Genomic DNA, 18,618 nt, shown 5'->3' on the forward strand with positions numbered 1-18,618 from the left:
GGGAAAGCTGTTATTTCGCAGAAAAAACTGCAAGGCATATTTTATCAATCTGCTATTTTCTGTGAAAGTGTTCTCCACAATAAGGATGCTGGAGTTTAAGTGGTCAACCAGTGGTTTGGATTTTCATGTCATGGACCCCCAAATTGCCCACTATAACCAAGGCCGGGGTTCGCTTCCCACCCAGGGAGCAAAATATTCAAGTCAACATGTGTCGGCGCATGCGCATAACACTCTCTCTGCACGTCTCAGCTAGATGCTGAAAGCTATCCCAGCGCGTTTCAAACTGACACCGTGGGGACATGACACAGCGTCAAGGGTGAGACGCAGTAGGGGTGAGAACGGGTTGTAAATTGATATGTATTCGGCCGTGGACCCCCATCCGAAAAGATTTTGAGCCAAGGCCGAAGCCAAGAAAGTTTGAGAAGTACAGACACCAGCTATGTCCCAAATAGTTGCGTACAGTGGCTTTCGTTTTTCGTTTGGGATCTATTTTTATTTGGACACTATTGTATGGTACATTATATAAACTGGCTGTGTTTCCTGCAGCATCATCGTGGTGACCACGCAGTTTCTCTCTCCGGCGCTGCACAAGAACTTCTCTGAGGCAGACTTTGACTTCAAGGTGGGTGTGAATGATTATTATACTGTACTGTACTTACTGTATACACCACCTGGTCTTATCAGCTTCCTTCAGTGGAAGCACTCATATTTAGTAAAAGTATCAATACCACAGTGTAAACTCTGTTACAAGTAAATGTCCTGCCTTCGAAATCTCCAGAACAAAGTTTAGTTTGTTTGATCAACTCACATACATTTATACAAGTCATAAATCCACAAAAGCATAATCATTTTTCAAGGTGATCAGAAGGAATAGGCTGGAGCTAAAGAAGCTTATGAATGCCTATCCTACGTATACCTGGTTTAAAATACATTTATATGTTATAGTAAAAAACAAACAAAAAAAACCCCCACTTGAAGTAGCAGTAGTAACAAGTACTCATTATGCAGAATGCCCATTTTAAAATCATGTACTGTACATATTACAGTATATGTTATTGGACTATTCTGCCCTACGAGTGCAATAACTACGAACAAAAAACGAACAAAAATCGAACAGAAAAATGGGGTTAAAGGTGTTTCAACTGGTCAGCCCAATGGGATAAAGGCATATAAGTGATATTACACTGATTGTATATCTTTTCTTGAGGAAATTGTTTATCCCCCAATATCATGAAGGCTAATTTGACCTTTGGAATACACAAGTTGGTGTGTCCAAAAACGTAGTTACTGCACTTTGGCTTTTATAGGGCAGTATTATCAAGCCCTATTTTATAGTTAGGCTATTTGAAAATACAGTAGATGGGCTGTTTTTAGGGGGAAGAAATATTTAAATCTGCAAAGTAAACACTAACTACAGCTGACAGGTAAATGTAGTAGAGTAAAATGTACAATATTTGCCACTTGGATGCAGTGGTACAGTATGAGTATGTGTAGTTAGTTACTTTAAATGGCTGGTTTTCTATGTATGTGTGTGTGTGTGTGTGCATGTTATGTGTTTGTGTGCATGCGTATGTGTTCGCATGCGTGTGTGTGTGTGTGTGTGTGCGTGCGTGCGTTGCGTGGCCAGGTGTGGAACTCGTTCTTCAGTCTCACGGTGTTGTACATCAACCAGCCCAGTCTGCAGCTGGAACCTCTGAGCCAAGCTAAGAGGAAGAAGGTCCTTGACAAGTACGTCCTCCATTAATCTTGTTTAGTCAGAAACATTCACGTCAAGTCATTTACCATTTATTGCAAAATGGAATATACAAAAGCAGATTTAACCATTTAATAATAAATCAGGGAACCCAACAATACCCCCCATAGGGAGACAATAGCAGACACGCAATACATGACATGAAATAAGACAGTCAGAATTTGAGCTTCACAATGCATGACATGAACTTAATCAGACAGACAACTTGATCGGACAATCACAGTATTGAGCTTAGCCAGACTGATCGTGCAAGGTGGAGGCTGGGGTGGAGGAGGGCAGCAGCTAGCAGCGAATGGTTCTAAGGCAGCAGAACCAAGCATAAGCAAAGACAGCGAGCCGTATTTAAAGGGACCTTCTTACTGAGTGAGCGCTTTGATCGGAGTAAGATAGTGTGACGTAATGACCAGCTGATATGAGAGTGAGGAATGAGAACAGAGCTGACTGACATCTGACTACAGCTTGCAGCGACTTGACTCCCATGTCCTGCATAAACTAATGCTGACGGTTCATTTGTTTGCACTCTGAAAGGCTCTGAAGTAGTGAGCTGAATTTGGCCGGTTGAGTAAATAACTTTCTGGATCGCTCCGCTCGCCGCTCAGGCATAGCAGTGGTTTGATCTCTGCAGAGTGCCCTTGAGAAAGACACTGTACCCCCATTACGGTTGCGTTCAATAGCGGCCCACTGCTTTTACATAGGAAAGTCAAAGGTGATTTTTTTTTCTTTTTTGAGGGGGCACGGTGGCGCAGTGGTTAGCATTTCGCCTCACATCTAGAAGGTCCTGGGTTCGATTCCCGCCGGGGGAAGCTGTGGGCGCTGGGGGCGTGTTCCTCTCTCCGCATCATCAGCGCCCACACCCTATGTGGGGTTGGCGATAGGGCCTTTCTGTGTGGAGATTGCATGTTCTCCCTGTGTCTCCTAGGGTAGATGCCCTCACAAAAACATGCAGTCGTCCTGGTTTCTATACTCCCCCTAGCCAGCCAGGTGCTCCCCAATTCCCCTGGCGCAGCAGGGGGAGAGCGGAAACCAGGTCTACAAGTTAGGTAGTTGGCACTGGATGAGAAAATGGGTTGCAAAAAACGTGGGATAAAAATATATATACAAAAAAAAAAAGTTTTTTTGTTAAAAAAAAGTAAAATTAACAGTGAGGATTTTACAGTGTGATAGCTACCTAAATGCCAGGATTAAAATGTACTCTGCCTAGTGAAAAGTTGCCTTTTGTTTTCTTTACAGGTATGGAGACATGAGGGTAATGATGTTTTCATGAGGGTAATGATGTTTTCATGAGGGTAATGATGTGTTTTCTTTGCAGGTATGGAGGCATGAGGGTAATGATGGCCTATGAGCTGTTTAACATGTGGCAGAAACTAGGTGAGATCATCCTTCTCTGTGCACGCACGCACACAAGCACACACACACACACACACACACACACACACACACACACACACACACACACACACACACACACACACACACACACACACACACACACTACGAAGTGCGGGTATAACGCTGGATAACGGAGTTCTACAATGCAACACGCCACCTTGAGTCAAACCACCATTAAAATGTTCCATCGTATGAAACATTTGGGCCCAAAAAAGCCCTCAAACTTGTTTTTTGTGGCATGGAATTTACTTGTAAGTTGTTTTAGGATTGTATTTAGTTGTTTAAACTTCATAATACTTTATGTGGTCAATTATGCTGAATTAATCATGACAGAGCCTATTTAAAAATATGCCACGTGTTTAAGAAAGTTTAAAATACAGCGGAAATAGTAATGGCCGCCGTTCCACTTCGCTTGTTTCCACTCGGAATCGCTCTGCTCCGCTCCGCACTCAGCAGTGCTGCTCAGCAGTGCTGTCCCATTTCACAGGCGAAAACGTATGCTCTACATCAACATTTTCAGTCTAAGGACCCCTTAGTTGAGATGAAACAACCTTTTCATATATTCCATTTAGTTTCATTGTTTGACAGTACAATCATCAGTGTATTTTGGATTCATGTCAATTTTTGTTATCAGATATTTAACCACTTGTACCATCAATACTTAATAAACTTGACCTTTTACTCTGTACTTAGTGTGCTCTTTTTCCCCTCTACACCAAACCTCTTTGCTGCAAGGCGTTGTGAGCTTGTAGATTGGCTATTCTTGGCTAAAGTTCTCAGAATATGGACACTAGGGTTCAAGTGATTAAATAAAAGGGAAAGGTTTCTATCACTGAAAGATTTGGAGGACCCCCTAGGGGTCCCGGACCCCCTGTTGAAGACTCATGCACTCCACAGGGCAGCACACTACATACCCTAGCTAGGGCCACACTTTGAAGGGTGCGCACTCTGAATTGATAAGGGCTATAATGTGTAATGCGCACCGTGATGCATTGTGAGCTCGTAGATCCGCTTATTATTTTTCACAGAATGTGTCACCTATTATGATCATAATAGCGATGCTAGTTCTACTATGGTTAATAATGAAGGTGTGTGTATACTGTGTGATCCATCCAGGGGAGAACAAGCCTCACTTCATCCCTGGGATGATGGGTCCGTTCCTGGGTGTCACGCTGGTCCCTCAGACGGAGGTCAGGAACATCATGATCCCCATCTTCCATGACATGATGGACTGGGAGCAGAGGAAGAACGGCAACTTCAAACAGGTCCGCCGCGTCTCTGTCATTCTGGAGCTAAAATCACAGCCGTGCAGTATCAGAGTTGAAATAAAGCATATTTAAGACATTTAGGGCCCTATTATGATCCAGGTCTTATGCCTTATGCCTTAACTTCTTTGCCTTTTTTTACTATTTTGTTTTAGTTTTTTAAATATTTCAAATAGCTGATCTGCAAGTTCACAACGTGCAGATGTAGATCAGCATTTGAAGTATTTAAAAATGTTTTTCAAAATAGTGAAAAAAAGGTAAAGAAGTTAAGGCATAAGGCATAAGACCTGGATCATAATAGGGCCCTCAGTGGTATCCGTTGAAAGGGAACATTTAATTAGAAAACACATTTATGCCTCCCCCTGGCCAGCCGGGGCGCCTGATGGAGGGGAAAGGAACTGGTTGGAATAAGGTGTTCCTTCCACACGCTACGTCCATCCCCCCTGTCAGGTGAAAAGAAACAACTTGGACTACTCATGCATTGAAGGAAGCATGATGTCAGTCCGTTGTCTCCCCAGGCGCAGCAGAGGGAGAGCAGAGCCCAGGATTACATAGGCAATTGGCACTGGGTGAAAATGGGTTGCAAAATCGTGGGATAAAAAAAAGAAAAGAAAAGAAAACACATTTACAATGATGTGATTTCTGCTGGTATTTGAAATGTGGTTTAAAATGTATGGAAAAGAATTTCTTGTCACATTTGTAAATGGAAGCATATACGGTCTATCCTATTTGTTGCCAGAACACTCAAAAAGAAAAGGGGGGAAAAGAAATGACTAACGTCATGTTGTCTTGAATAGTTTAACAAATTATTTTCAATTGTCAATGTGAGACCCCACGGCCACCTTCCTGCGACCCCACCTGGGGTCCTCGCCCACTGTTTGAGAAGCTCTGATGTAAATAATGAATCATACATCTTGTGAGACATCATTCTGTAAAAAAGAAAATGGTGCACAGATAAGGATCCAAATTTCTCCCACACAACGCACCCATGATTTACCAACGTGTGTGTGTGTGTGTGTGTGTGTGTGTGTGTGTGTGTGTGTGTGTGTGTGTGTGTGTGTGTGTGTGTGTGTGTGTGTGTGTGTGTGTGTGTGTGTGTGTGTGTGCGTGCGTGCGTGCGTGCGCGCGCGCGCGCGCGTGCGTGCGTCTGTGTGTAGGTGGAAGCGGAGCTGATGGACAAGCTGGACAGCATGGTGTCTGATGGGAAAGGAGATGACAACCACAGAGAGCTCTTCAGTCTGCTGTAAGCACCCAACCCCCCCAACAGGGGGGGCCCTTGAGCATAGAGCCTGGCATTACAAACTAGTGTTCAGTGGTAGAAAGAAAGTACTCACATTTAAGTGAAAGTATCAATACTTCAATATAGAAATGCTCAAATACTTGAGTAAAAGTTGGCATCAAAATGTACTTATAGTACCAAAAGTAGAAAGTACTCATTGTGCAGAATGTAGAAATGTATAAAAAAAATATTTTGAAAATAGCAGATCTACAATCTTGCAATGTGTTGCATTGCAGCGCATTGTGAGCTTGTAGATCGAAATGTATATAGGGCTCAAGTGGTTAATGTACAGTATGTTTTGTAATAATAATACTAAGTAACTAAAGATTTCTAATAAATGTTGTGGAGTAAAAGTACAATATTTGGATCCGAGATGTAGTGGAGTAGAAGTAAAAGTATTGGAAGTTGGAAATATTAAAGTAAAGTGTAAATACCTCAAAATTGTACTTAAAGGGGCACTCCACCACTTTTCAACCTATGTTCATACAGTATAATTGGTCCTCACTCAAAAATAGATTTTCTTTTTTTTTTTTTTCTTCAGAGGAGGGCTGTGGGCAGGCCAGAAACCCATCGTCTTGTGACATCCTCGATTGCCAATCCAGCTTATAGAAACTGCAGGCTTTCTATTCCTGAAAAGTTGCAATTTTAAAGTGGAAGTCATTGTTCTCGCGATAATAAAATACAATTACATTAAATATTTTTTTCAAAAATATTGATTAATTTTGTTTTTGGAAAATGATGATGTCACAAGACGATGGATTCTGTACTTCCCACAGCTCTCTCTCTAGGAGACTTGGACTGAGTAGAATTTTTTTTTTGATATTTTATCATGAACATTAGTGAGGACCTATTATATGAAGACAGGTTGAAAAGTGGTGAACTACTCCTTTAATAAACTTGACCTTTCCCTATGTACTTAGTCTGCTCTTTTTCCCTTCTACACCAACCCTGATCTACTATTTTGGGCTAAAGTTCTCAGAATATGGATGCTAGGGTTCAAGTGGTTAATATAAAAAAGGAGAAAAACGTTTCTATCACACAAAGATTTTAAGGACTCCCTGTAGTAACTCTGAGGACCCCTTAGGGGTCCCGGACCCCCTGTTGAAGAACACTGCTTTACACCCCTACAAACCAGTGTCGGTCCCTGTGCGCTGCCTGCACAGTGGCTGCTCACTGCTCCTACAGTAAGTAGCTAGGATAGGTCAAACTGCAGCGGACACATTTCCCCAAAGGGGATTAATAAAGTACAGCTAATTAGTGCAGCCATTAAGGTCACTGTCACTTCAGATAGAGTCTGCTGCTGAAGCTGAACGCATGCTTTTTAACTAAACATCCTCTCGTGTCTGTTTCTTCCCCCCTCAGGACACAGCTGTTTGGCCCTTACCCCAGGTGAGACATATGACTTTCCACAGCCAAAAAAGAATCCTCTTTTATATTGTATCTGCTAGGGGTGGGAAAATGCACTCGATTCACTCAAATATAAAAAAAAAATGTAATGGTTTATGTTGTTTATAAAATGTTCTAGCATAAGAAAAGGAAAGTAATTTGGCAAAAAATCTTTATATTGAGTTGAAACAATCGCAATTTAAGAATCGGCACCCTGGGTATAGAGATTGTATTGAATCGGGATGTAAGTAAATTGTCCCACCCCTAATATCTCTGCTTTTGGGTGGTATCCCCTGTACATGAATGATCACCTTTGTCGTGCAAGACCGTCTATTTCCGCTATAATTTAAATATTTTCATAGTGGAAGTGATTAAGTCTGTCTATGAAAAGAGATTGTGACAAAAAGCCTAACTACATTGGATACATTTTTTTTCTTTTTTTTTTTTTCCTGAAAAGTAACATTGCTTTGGACAAACAACAATATCTGCTGATATTTATTACTCTCTTCAAGTGATATTTACCTTTTACTTAATTGTTTCCCTTCGTAGCTTGCTGGAGAAGATCGAACAAGAAACGTGGAGAGAAACGGGACGATCGTTTGTCACGTCAGTAACGCGGCTCATGGAGCGATTACTAGATTACAGGTACAGCCCTGTGCTATTTTATTTATCTGTTTTATTCATCTATTTTATTTATCTATTTTATTTTCACTACTGGAGATTAGATAGATATCAGTGATTCCAAAACAAACAACAGAAAAAGAACAGGCTAAACAACAAATAGAATTTTCAAAAACAGAGCATTTATCTGGAACATTAATTTTATGTACAATCAAAAATGACTTGGTTAATTATATAATTTAACCTATCCAGTGCCTCGGACATGGTGTCAATTGAATATTATCATACTAAAAATCAATATGATTTACACTGGAAGTAGTGTTTTTTATTACACCATTGAAACACAGTGGAAATAAGAATGTTTGATAGCTCGACTGGACTGGGTATTGTCATATTGGATACATTTGATATATGGCCCTCAGATAATATCAATTATTTTAGCAGGATTCACGTGAATTGCACATGTTATTGTTTTCTCTGTTCAGAGATTGTATGAAAGGAGATGAGTTGGAGAACAAGAAGATTGGTGGATCCAGCCACCTCATGGTGAGACAAACATTCATTGAAGTAAACGTTGTCTTTGTCCACACATGGGGTTGGACTGTAACATTTTGTTTCAACCACAGAACTTCTACAAGTCTGAGATCAACAAGGAGGACATGTACATCCGTTACATCCACAAGCTGTGTGACCTGCACCTGCAAGCCGAAGACTTCACAGGTAACACTCACTAACTGTCATACTGTAACTAATAGGGCTGGAACAATTTTGATTTAAATCGCGAATTGAGGCGTACGTCACACTTACGGAAGTTGCTAGGCCAATCAGAGGCAGGTGGGGGCGGGTCAACATCTGGAAATGGATGGATTGATAAGTCACAGAAAAGACGCGTTGTGATTGGCCAGTAGTCACTTGACTGGCAGCAGTCCCTTGGTTTTTCCAGGAAGTCCGGACTACAATTGTTACACATCGCTCCAATGAACTGCAGAGGCGAATGAGGCATCTAGCTTTTTATATCTGTGTATTTTATACCGTTGGCAGATGAATGCCCAAGAAGAGTACTTCAGATGTTTGACCTTTTGTCTTTTTTAACCCCCCCTCCTCAGAGGCGGCCTTCACGCTGCTGCTGTACTGGGAGCTGCTGCAGTGGGAGGACCGGCCTCTCAGGGACTTCCTGCACTACCCTGCCCAGACCGAGTGGCAGCGCAAGGAGAACCTCAGCCGCAAGATCCTGCACTACTTCAACAAGGGCAAGGCAAGTACATACTACACTAATTTAACCACCACTCCATTCCCATTGAAATGCATTGGCAGAATCCGCCCATATAGGTAGAATAAAAGTAAAGGCAGGTTTGAGTAAATGTTACTTTCCACCACTGGCAAGTGCATTTCTTCCAGCGGCTGCAGCAGCTAATTAAACTAATTGACAGCTACAGTAATTGATGCTAATAGACTATGGCATAGCATTGAGTCCAGTGGTCAGAGATGTGCATTATAACTGTCAAAGTAATGGTCCCTCCTCCACAATCAAGAATTAAGGAGGTTTTATTTGTCACTTTCTAGTACAAGCAGTGATATGTAATGGACACAATAGGTAAGAGAGGAATTAATAATGTAATTCAAAATATAGCAAGAAACAAATACAGGTACATGAGCTTATCAATGTGCGTCAGTTCCAGAAGTGTGCAGGTAAGAATGTATATCAGCAATGTCACGGTCAAGTGTGCAGTGTTGTTTTTGACAGCAAATTTAGATTTAGTTTTAGTCATAGTCTTTTGAATAAAATGTCATTTAGTTTTAGTCATAATTTAGTCACCTGAAAAGTATTAGTTTTAGTCTAATTTTAGTCGACTAAATATAAGATTTTAGGTGACTAAATCTACAGTTGATTTAGTCAACTGAAATGTATTTTGGCAGGCCTTGATGCCAACGTAATGACTGATTTTACACTTGGTTTTGTGCTGAAAATAGCAGATCTACAAGCTCACGCGTTGCGCTGCGACGCGTTGTGAGCTTGTAGATCGGCTATTTTCAGCACACAACACCTGAAGAGCAACAAAACATAAAATGACTCTTCTCCACTAGTCCCTCCCTCCCGTTTTTGTTGACGAAATTGTCAATATAGTCCTAGTTTTAGTCATCACAGCTTGGTTTTTATTTAGTTTTCGTCAGTGAAAGAAACGCAGTCGACAAACATTTTTCGTCATAGTTTTAGTCTGCGAAATCAACACTGCAAGTGTGTAAAGGTGTCGAGAGTCATTGACCTAATTGTCCAAAGGAGTCAGGCATATACTGTATACACACACAAATGAGTCATTGTCTGTACTGTATTCCTTAGTATTACTATAGGTTTTCCCATTCCTGCTCTGTTTCCTTAAACAAAGAAAAACTAATTCTCTGCATTAGCCAGCTTCCTGTGTTGTTTTCACAAGCCTTAAGAGCATTCACTGGGACACTAACCAAACACAACAAAACATAACCAAGCACAACCTAGTAGTCTGAACACAGCATTTAGACAGCCATAGCCAAGCTTAAAGGGATATTTCACTTTCAAAAACGTTTTTGGTCATTTTATCGTCTAACCAGGCTTTTGGGAACACCCAGGACAGTTTTTAATTTGCTTCATTCAGTATTTAGACATTTGATAAAAAATGTTATCAGGCCCTCCTCCTCCAGGGCCCCTCCTCATACACACCCATTGTAACTTCAAACACCGTTTTAACCATGATAGATTCATTTAAAACACCCCTTATTTTCTGACAAAAAATATGTTGAACCCGAAACGAAGCCAGGTAAAAATCTCCTCACGCCGGCTGCATAATTACGTCCAAAGAAATGTATTTTGTCCAAAGAAAGTCCAATAATGACCGATATATCTGGCTCTACTTCAAAGTAGAAACCAGGTGCATGGCATACCCAACGATGGAGCTCTCTGCACTGAAACAAACAGTATAAATTCAGATGTGCAGCCTGCATCCGTTTTGTACCACAAACAGACAGATGCTCACACAAGGATCAGATGTCTGCGGAAATGTGATTAGCCTCAGCCCCTGAATCACTCCTCTCCCAGTTGTTATCCATCTACCAAATGTAATTACTTGACAAGCCTGCGCTTCTGGGAGGAGTGTGGCCTCTGGACGGGGTGTGTGTGTGTGTGTGTGTGTGTGTGTGTGCGTGCGTGCGTGCGTGCGTGTGTGCGTGCATGGGGGGAGGGAGGGGGGGAGGAGTGAGTAATGGCTGCGCTGTTTTACTGGTTGTCATCACTTCTTCCCTTCCGCCATCGCCACCTCTTCAAAACAACACCACTGCACTGCTAAACCGCCTATGCTGATTTTGGTCAGGTTAACAGTAGTCTCGCGAGGCCAGACTGTTGCCTCCGCGATTTGGGCAAATGCTCCCGGCATACAGTCTGGCAAACGGAAATAGAAACGATGAGTGCGAGATAAAGCGGATGTGACGCAACCGCTCCCTTGGTGCAGTAGCAATAACATGTCCTACTGGCTACTGGAAGCGTTAAGTCTCCTTTCAATATTTCTGGGTGCGTTATTTCGTCTTTCTCTGTGTTATTGGTGTTACCTCCATGATGTTTTCAAACGTTTTCTTAAACTATACACCCATAACAAGAATAGGCCGCTCGAATGACTTTGTCTGAGCTATTATGTTTCTGTTATGTTTCCAGTGGGACTACAGTTCAGTGCAGCACTGGCTACTTCTGATACTCGCCGTTCGGGAGCTGCCGTTCCAGACTCTATATATCGTTCGGAGATTGTGGAATAGTTGTCTGGCTACGCGAGACTAGGTTAACAGGGTTCCCACGGTCATGAAATTCCTGGAAATATTTTGAAATTAGAAAAATATTTTTCCAGTACTGGAAAAGTTTTGGAATTGATCAAGGGTCCTGGAAGGTCCTGGAAAAAAATACCTATGCATTGTCTTTGGTTATTGATTTTGTTAATACCTCTGAAATGACAAATTGAACATTGGCCAAATTGTCAAATATTAGAGGCAGAAATTGTGAAAATAGCCGATCTACTTGCTCATAACGCCTCGCGTTATGAGCATGTAGATCTGCTATTTTCACATTGGAAACGTGTTATACAAAATTCCTCAACTCTTAGTGCTCGTCATGGTGGGGGGATGGTCCCCAGTTAAAATATGATTATTTCAGGGGTCACCGCCTGAAAAGGTTGAGAACCACTGGCATACACTACCTGTCTTTGGGCATTGCGCATAGGAGTAAGCGACTTGTTTTTGAGCTGAATTATTGTCATGTAGTCCTGGAAATTGGGTTAAATATTCTGGAAAAGTTTTGGAAATTAATTGTTAAAAATGTGTGGGAACCCTGGGTTAAAAACTACAGCCGATTAAAAAACCTGCTGCTGCAGCCGTGTTGCCTGCAGTGTACAACAAGGTCATGTTGTTGACCCCAATGCATTTGGGTCCCCATCCGGAATCAATGGGGGGTAAATTTACTATAATCACATTTTTGTCTTTGGAATGCAACAAAAAACAAAACATATCATTGAACTCAAGTCTCCATGGTGTGAGTAATCAACAGAAAAAAAGTAATTTGGGGGGTGAACTACTCCTTTAACTCATTGAGTGCCTATCCCGAACTAGTTCGGGATTATTATCGCATCCCAGAGTGCCTATCCCGAACTAGTTCGGGATATTTTTTTTTTTTTTTTGGACCCCATCAAATCTAGTGAACATGATTTCAATCGCGATTTTGCATGTTCCAACCCCATACAACCCCATCTAACATACAGGGCAGCCATTTTTGTTTACATAACATGTAAAACATAATGGCTATTATCTCAAGAATGCCTGAACGGATTTCCAATCGGATTTTTTTGTTTGAAAGCTGTGAACAAACTGCACAAATCCACTCCAATGCAATCCAGGATTGCATTGGATTTTTTAGAGCTCATTCTTCTCTGTTTTTTTCCCATGCATGAGGTGTGCAAGGTTTAATCGTGGCTAAATTGCCGAAAATAGATCTTCTAAAATGCTTGGTAGCCAATAGCTAACTTCAAGCTAACTTCATTCTCTTCCTGTACATGCACAAAGGAAAGTGTTCTGGCAAGTCATGGCTCCAGGGCTTGGGCATGCATTACCAGCATATCTCTATTATTCTATGGCCACTGGGCGCCCTCTAGTGGTGATAGGGTGGCACTAAATGAGAGATGCTAGTCTAAAGGGTCTTACTGTATAACGATATGTGCCAAAGATAAGGGCAACATACCGTACAAATAGATACTGAAGTACAGATTTGCGACAGCGTGTATAAGAGTAAGAATGGGGGAGTCAGCTGTCAGATCGACAGCTGCGATCGAGTTAGAATAAGAATTAGAGTTCGATTAGTTACATTGGTGTGAAAAGTGGCTGACTAGATATTGAATGAAATTGAATGGAAGGCCGACAAACACAATAATTCATATATTCTGCAATCTATAAATTCAGCCACCACAGCCATACAAAAATGTGTTTGCAGAAAATAGACGATCAGCAAGCATGCAACACGTCGCGCAGGCTGTGTGGATGGCCTGGCTGTCTCTGAAGACTCAAAATGTCCCCACCTCACTTACTATTCTTTTGTCTTGAAATTATGAAATGCCATAAACTGTGTAGAGCTTCTTCCATAACTGCTCCCTATGTCATTGTTTGCAGTGTTGGGAGTATGGAATCTCACTGTGCAGAGAGCTGGCCTTCCAATACGAGACCTTATATGATTACCAGAGCCTCAGCTGGATCCGGGTGAGTGTACTGTGCCGCAATGCTTCCCAGGGGCGTCACAAGGGGTAGGAAAGTGGGACTGAGTTACTAGGGCCCAAGGTGGTGGAGGGGCCTTAATTATTTTATACTTTAGCTATTGAAAAATAGCAGATATACAAGCTCACAGCGCGGCACCGAGTGCCGCGCTGCGAGCTTGTAGATCTGCTATTTTTGAAAAGTCGTGAAAATGTGTGCAAATCTTTGAATATATGTATTTGTTAAGCGAACATTTGTAACTCAAATTTTGCTTCTGGGGGGGGGGGGGGGGGGGTCCCTGGAACTCAATATTTTGAGATGGGGTTCCGTGGCCAAATACATACCATTTTGGGGGTCCTTCACATGAAAAGGTTTGAGCTCCACTGACATAGGTCTTTCAAAAAACCTCAGAAGGATTTGAAATATATTCAAAGATTTTCATGATTTTTCAAAAATAGCAGATCTACAAGCTCGCAGCACGGCACTCGGTGCCGCGCTGTGTGCTTGTATATCTGCTATTTTTCAATAGTTAAAGCACAGGGGCCCCGCAGTGAATCCTTGTACCCAGGGCCCAGAATTTGGTGTGACGCCCCTGACGCTTCCTGTTCCTGTCCCTACCCTTTTATTGACAGATTTTATGTCATACGCCAGATTACATACAACAGGTGTCATCATCATGTCCACACATGTGTCCGTGGCAAAGACTTGGCCTTATCCGTGGCAAATTCTATATTTAGTTTTTACACACCTTTATAATTTATTATTTAAGCAATATTACACGAGAGGGTGTGCATTATCGCAGTTATTTGGACCGACAGTCGACAGGCGAGTTCAGTTGGCAGGACTGAAGGGCCAAATAACTGCGATAATGCAGACCCTCGAGTGTAATATTGCGATTATACAACTGTTGCCCTTTAAAAAAAAACATGTCAACTTCATTTCGTTGTAATTAAGATATACGATAGGAATTTGTCATTTTTAATGCCTCATTTAGCTATACTATGTCCCTCAACTTCACCTGAAAACCGCTAGCCTAGCCGCCTAGCATAGTGTGGCACTGGCGCCTAACTCTGTCCCCAGTAGGGGGAGCACAAAGTCAGGAGACATTTGGCGCCGCGTAGCGACGCCGCGAAAAATGTGTGTGTGTGTGTGTGTGTGTGTGTGTGTGTGTGTGTGTGTGTGTGTGTGTGTGTGTGTGTGTGTGTGTGTGTGTGTGTGTGTGTGTGTGTGTGTGTGTGTGTGTGTGTGTGTGTGTGTGTTTCAGAAAATGGAGGCAGCCTACTATGACAACATCATTGAACAGCAGAGGATTGAACCAGAGTTCTTCAGGATGGGCTTCTACGGCAGGAAGTTTCCATTCTTCCTCAGGGTAAAACTCACACACAGCTACATCTACTGGCCAAAATACATTTTATTTTACTAAATCAACTGTAGATGTATTAGACTAAAATTGTATGGTGTTGCTAGACAAAAACTAAAACATTTCAGATGAATGAAACTAAATGGAATTTTATTCAAAAGACTATATCAGCTATATTTTGTCCCTAAACTTCTTTGCCCTCAAAAAGCCGTATCTACATCGACATGTTGTGAGATTGTAGTTCAGCTATTTGAAATATTCAGAAATGTTTTTCAAAATAGTAAAAATAAAAAATTGAAAAAAAACGGAGAAAAAAATAATAGGGATACAGGGTAAGACATGAGCAAAAATAGAGCCCTATACTAAAACTAAATCTAAATTTTATGTAAAAATCTTCACTGCTTAAAGGAGCTATAGTCAACTTTTTCTTGGAAAACGGATGCTAAAATAAAAATAATGTTTCGAAATTGAAAATTGAAACACATATGAAGCTTATTTTTTTTTCTAAAATATTTTCAAAACATTATTTTTATTTTAGCATCCGTTTTTCAAGAAAAAGTTGACTATAGCTCCTTTAACATACAGTCTCACCAAGTCACTTGGCCACCTCTGCACGTCTCCTTCAACGCTGGTATAAGGAGTGGGGTGAGTGGTGTGGTTGTGCTGACTGTGCGTTCTCCAGGGCCTCCCGACCGCATGCTCTCAGCAGCAGTAGACAAGGTCACGTTATCTCCAAGAGACAGAACCAGGGTTTGGAGCTGATGTTGACAAGTTACAGCCTGGCTGGGTCCAAGCACGCACGTCCAAGCTCACTCTACGCGTGTAGAATTCTCTGTGTATCTCTCTAATACACTCCAAATTGTTGTCAGGTGTCAGGCACACTGGTGCATCCCATATCGTCACTCAATGTTTCGTTGTGAGGTTGTAGATCAGCTATTTTTCATATGTATTTAGAAAATGTCTTTGGGTTTGTATAAATATTGAACCAATGAAAAATATAAGTATTAACATGAGCTTGTGACTAAACAATCTCTACGTTGGATCCATTAACAAAGGTTCTTATTTATTTATTTCCTGAGAAGTACGTTTTGGATGTATTCCAAAACTAACAGTGATGATAATTATGCAAAAGCCTCGCTGTTAAATAGACAAAGTACTGTACTCTGTCCAAAAGAATGTTTGGCAAATCAATGTATTTTCATAGTAAATGATTTCACCAAAGCCATGAATAACAATACAGTAAGTATCAAAGCAAAAGAGAAAATCAATTGATTTTCTCAGTTTGTCAGGCTCATAGCCAGGAAGACTTCAAGTTGGACAAAATCTAACATGGTGGACTCATCGAAGCTGGCAAAATACCCAACGGATCAACTCAAATGAAGTGATCCGATTTTAAATTGATATTAAATCGTCTTGCTTCCAAAAAGCGGGTGCTCTTGCAGCATGTCTGTTTCTCTCCAATTCTCTTTGACTGTAAATCATATGGACTCAAAATCTACAGGGTTATATCCAACCATTATGAATGACAGTCAATCGTGTTCTTCTTTTGCCAGAAAGAACGTCACCATAGCCTGTAAAACATAAGTTTTATTAGAAGTTTGCATAGGAAAAGGTACAGTTTCATGACGGTACAGTTCACTGGTACAAGGTCTACTAAAAGGAGATCCTAGAAAAGACCAAGCTAAGATCACTTTGTTGTGGATGTTTGTTGACTGGACTGAAAACGTAACTGTCCTGCATGACGCTCGCGCACAACCCTCTGCTGTAGCTCTCGTCTCTCGGAGAAGCGAGCAAGGTGCGCTCTGTCTACAACCAGTCGCAAAGTAATGGTGAAAAATACGCGAAATATAGCATCAGGCACAGTTCGGACCAAAAACCCGGCCAGATCGGGTCCATTTTCCCCGGCTCCATGTTAGTGTTGGATCCAATTTAATTTGGCTCCGTTTCGGACCGGATCCAATCACACCCGGTGCCATTTCGGGTCTCTGGGCCATTTGGTTGGGTCCAAATATCCTCGATTGCGTTTCGAATCCCAGGAGCATAGAGTAGTATAGAGGAGAGGTAGTTAACACGAACACTGCCCTTTAAAAAAAAATGAAATTTTCAGGCTAAACTGCCCCTTCTCCATATACTGCCATCTAATCCATTGTGCACGGATCATGCACGCCCATGCACAGATCACGCACCACCTGTGTGCATGCCGTTCACAGCTTTCAAACAAAAAAATCCGCTTGGAAATCCATTGAGGCATTCACAAGATAGCAGCCATTAGGTTTTCTTCAAATGTAAACAAACGTGGCTGCCATGTTTGAAAGATGGGGTTGGTATGGGGGTCAAACATGCAATTTCGATTGTTTTAATGCAAAAACTGACCTAACTCGGGAAACTCTGGCGTGACGGCGTCAAACAACGGGAATAACTCGGGAAACTCGTGATATAGCAGTCAATGAGTTTACATGGTAGGAGGCCAGGAGGAGAGCGTAGTGCCAGGGTTGGGGAGGCAGAGAACAGTCATGGCTCTCAGTTCCCACATGATGTCTTGGGGGAGGTCTGACTCCTCCAGTCCGTACTGAATAACTGCCAGCTTGCACAGTGTCTTCAGGCTAGGACTTAAGTCTAGGATGTGCAGGTTATTGATAGCCTGGAAACCAGACTGCCCAGACGTGAGGTGTCCCCCAAGTAGGACGATGCTATCTCCCACCATGCACCAGAGGACACTGCCATGTCCTGGTTCCCTGCCCTTGAGCTCAACCTTCGTCCAGGAGAAGGTCTCTGGGTTGAGATTCCACAGATAACTAAATGTATAGGTGTCACCAGATATGTACAGCTCTCCATTGTAGGTAAATGCAAAACGACCCCAGGGTGTTCCGGGAAGCGGCCCGGCAGACGGCGTGTTCAGCCAGCAGTTTATCTCAGTGTCAAACACTCTGACGGTGAGGTAGCGGTCATCCGACTCGTCCCCTTTCCCTCCAAATACAAACATCTTTGTCCCGAAGATGGTGGCAGAGTGATGTGATGTGGAAGGTGGAGGAGTTCCTCTGGTGTTAATTAAAGACCAGATCATCTCGGAGGTGTCCAACTTGTAGATGTCATTAGTCCACCTATCATCCTGGGTCCATCCTCCATGGACATACATGACCTTCCCCAAGACACAGGCTGAATGGTAGCACCTCCCCTCTGGAACGGTCCCTGACACCGTGGGTAGGAACCAGCTGTGGGTGTCAACGTCAAATGCATAAAGGATGTTGCTGTAAGGAAACCCTCCCCAGACGTAGACAATATATTCTATCGTCACAGCTGTGTGGCCCTTACACATTTGCATTTGGACCATCCCATTGCTTTCTTCAAATTCTCCAATTCTCACGGTTGTCAACTTTCTCCAGCATAAAGACACTGTGTTGAAAACATGGGTATTCATCACATGAGTATTCCTGTTGCCATAACACAACATAATAAAGGCGTACACCTCGTACTGCACCGCAGCAGCAACAAGACAAAACCATCCTGGTCCTCCATTCAGATTTACCGTCCAGCGGAACATTTCTCACTCTGTCAACGTGTTAGGATCTGTAAAGACTTGCTCTGAACAACACACTGGAGTCCTATCACTTATATTGCTTCAGTGGCACAGACGTCACACAAAGCTTGGCCAAGCCACAAAAGCCAATGATGAAACAAAGGGACAGTAATGAACTATACCTCCTGAATCTATTGTAACACATTTGTTATGCATTCCCTGTTGGCTGCTCGAGGCAGAACATTCCCAGATTCCTCCCGGTGTCTTAAAGCTGGAACTACACCTCCTGAATCTATT

The 18,618-nt window shown here is 42.1% G+C and overlaps 1 protein-coding gene across 1 annotated transcript in view; it reads left to right on the forward strand.

Annotated features, from left to right (window-relative positions):
• LOC308291838 (dedicator of cytokinesis protein 3-like) overlaps positions 1–18,618 on the forward strand; it is a gene marked incomplete at both ends in the record, with an annotated part of 140,294 nt that overhangs the window by 102,772 nt on the left and 18,904 nt on the right. Inside the window, 12 exons of the mRNA XM_080733969.1 lie at positions 547–622; positions 1,628–1,728; positions 3,063–3,121; positions 4,259–4,407; positions 5,565–5,650; positions 7,049–7,075; positions 7,622–7,717; positions 8,179–8,239; positions 8,320–8,413; positions 8,800–8,948; positions 13,364–13,450; positions 14,709–14,813. Of these exons, the coding sequence (XP_080590095.1) occupies positions 547–622; positions 1,628–1,728; positions 3,063–3,121; positions 4,259–4,407; positions 5,565–5,650; positions 7,049–7,075; positions 7,622–7,717; positions 8,179–8,239; positions 8,320–8,413; positions 8,800–8,948; positions 13,364–13,450; positions 14,709–14,813 (1,090 nt within the window). The remainder of the gene's footprint in view (positions 1–546; positions 623–1,627; positions 1,729–3,062; positions 3,122–4,258; positions 4,408–5,564; positions 5,651–7,048; positions 7,076–7,621; positions 7,718–8,178; positions 8,240–8,319; positions 8,414–8,799; positions 8,949–13,363; positions 13,451–14,708; positions 14,814–18,618) is intronic.

Source organism: Nannobrachium achirus (genome assembly GCF_963921795.1).
Source record: "Nannobrachium achirus genome assembly, chromosome: 9".
Classification (NCBI taxonomy): Eukaryota; Metazoa; Chordata; class Actinopteri; order Myctophiformes; family Myctophidae; genus Nannobrachium; species Nannobrachium achirus.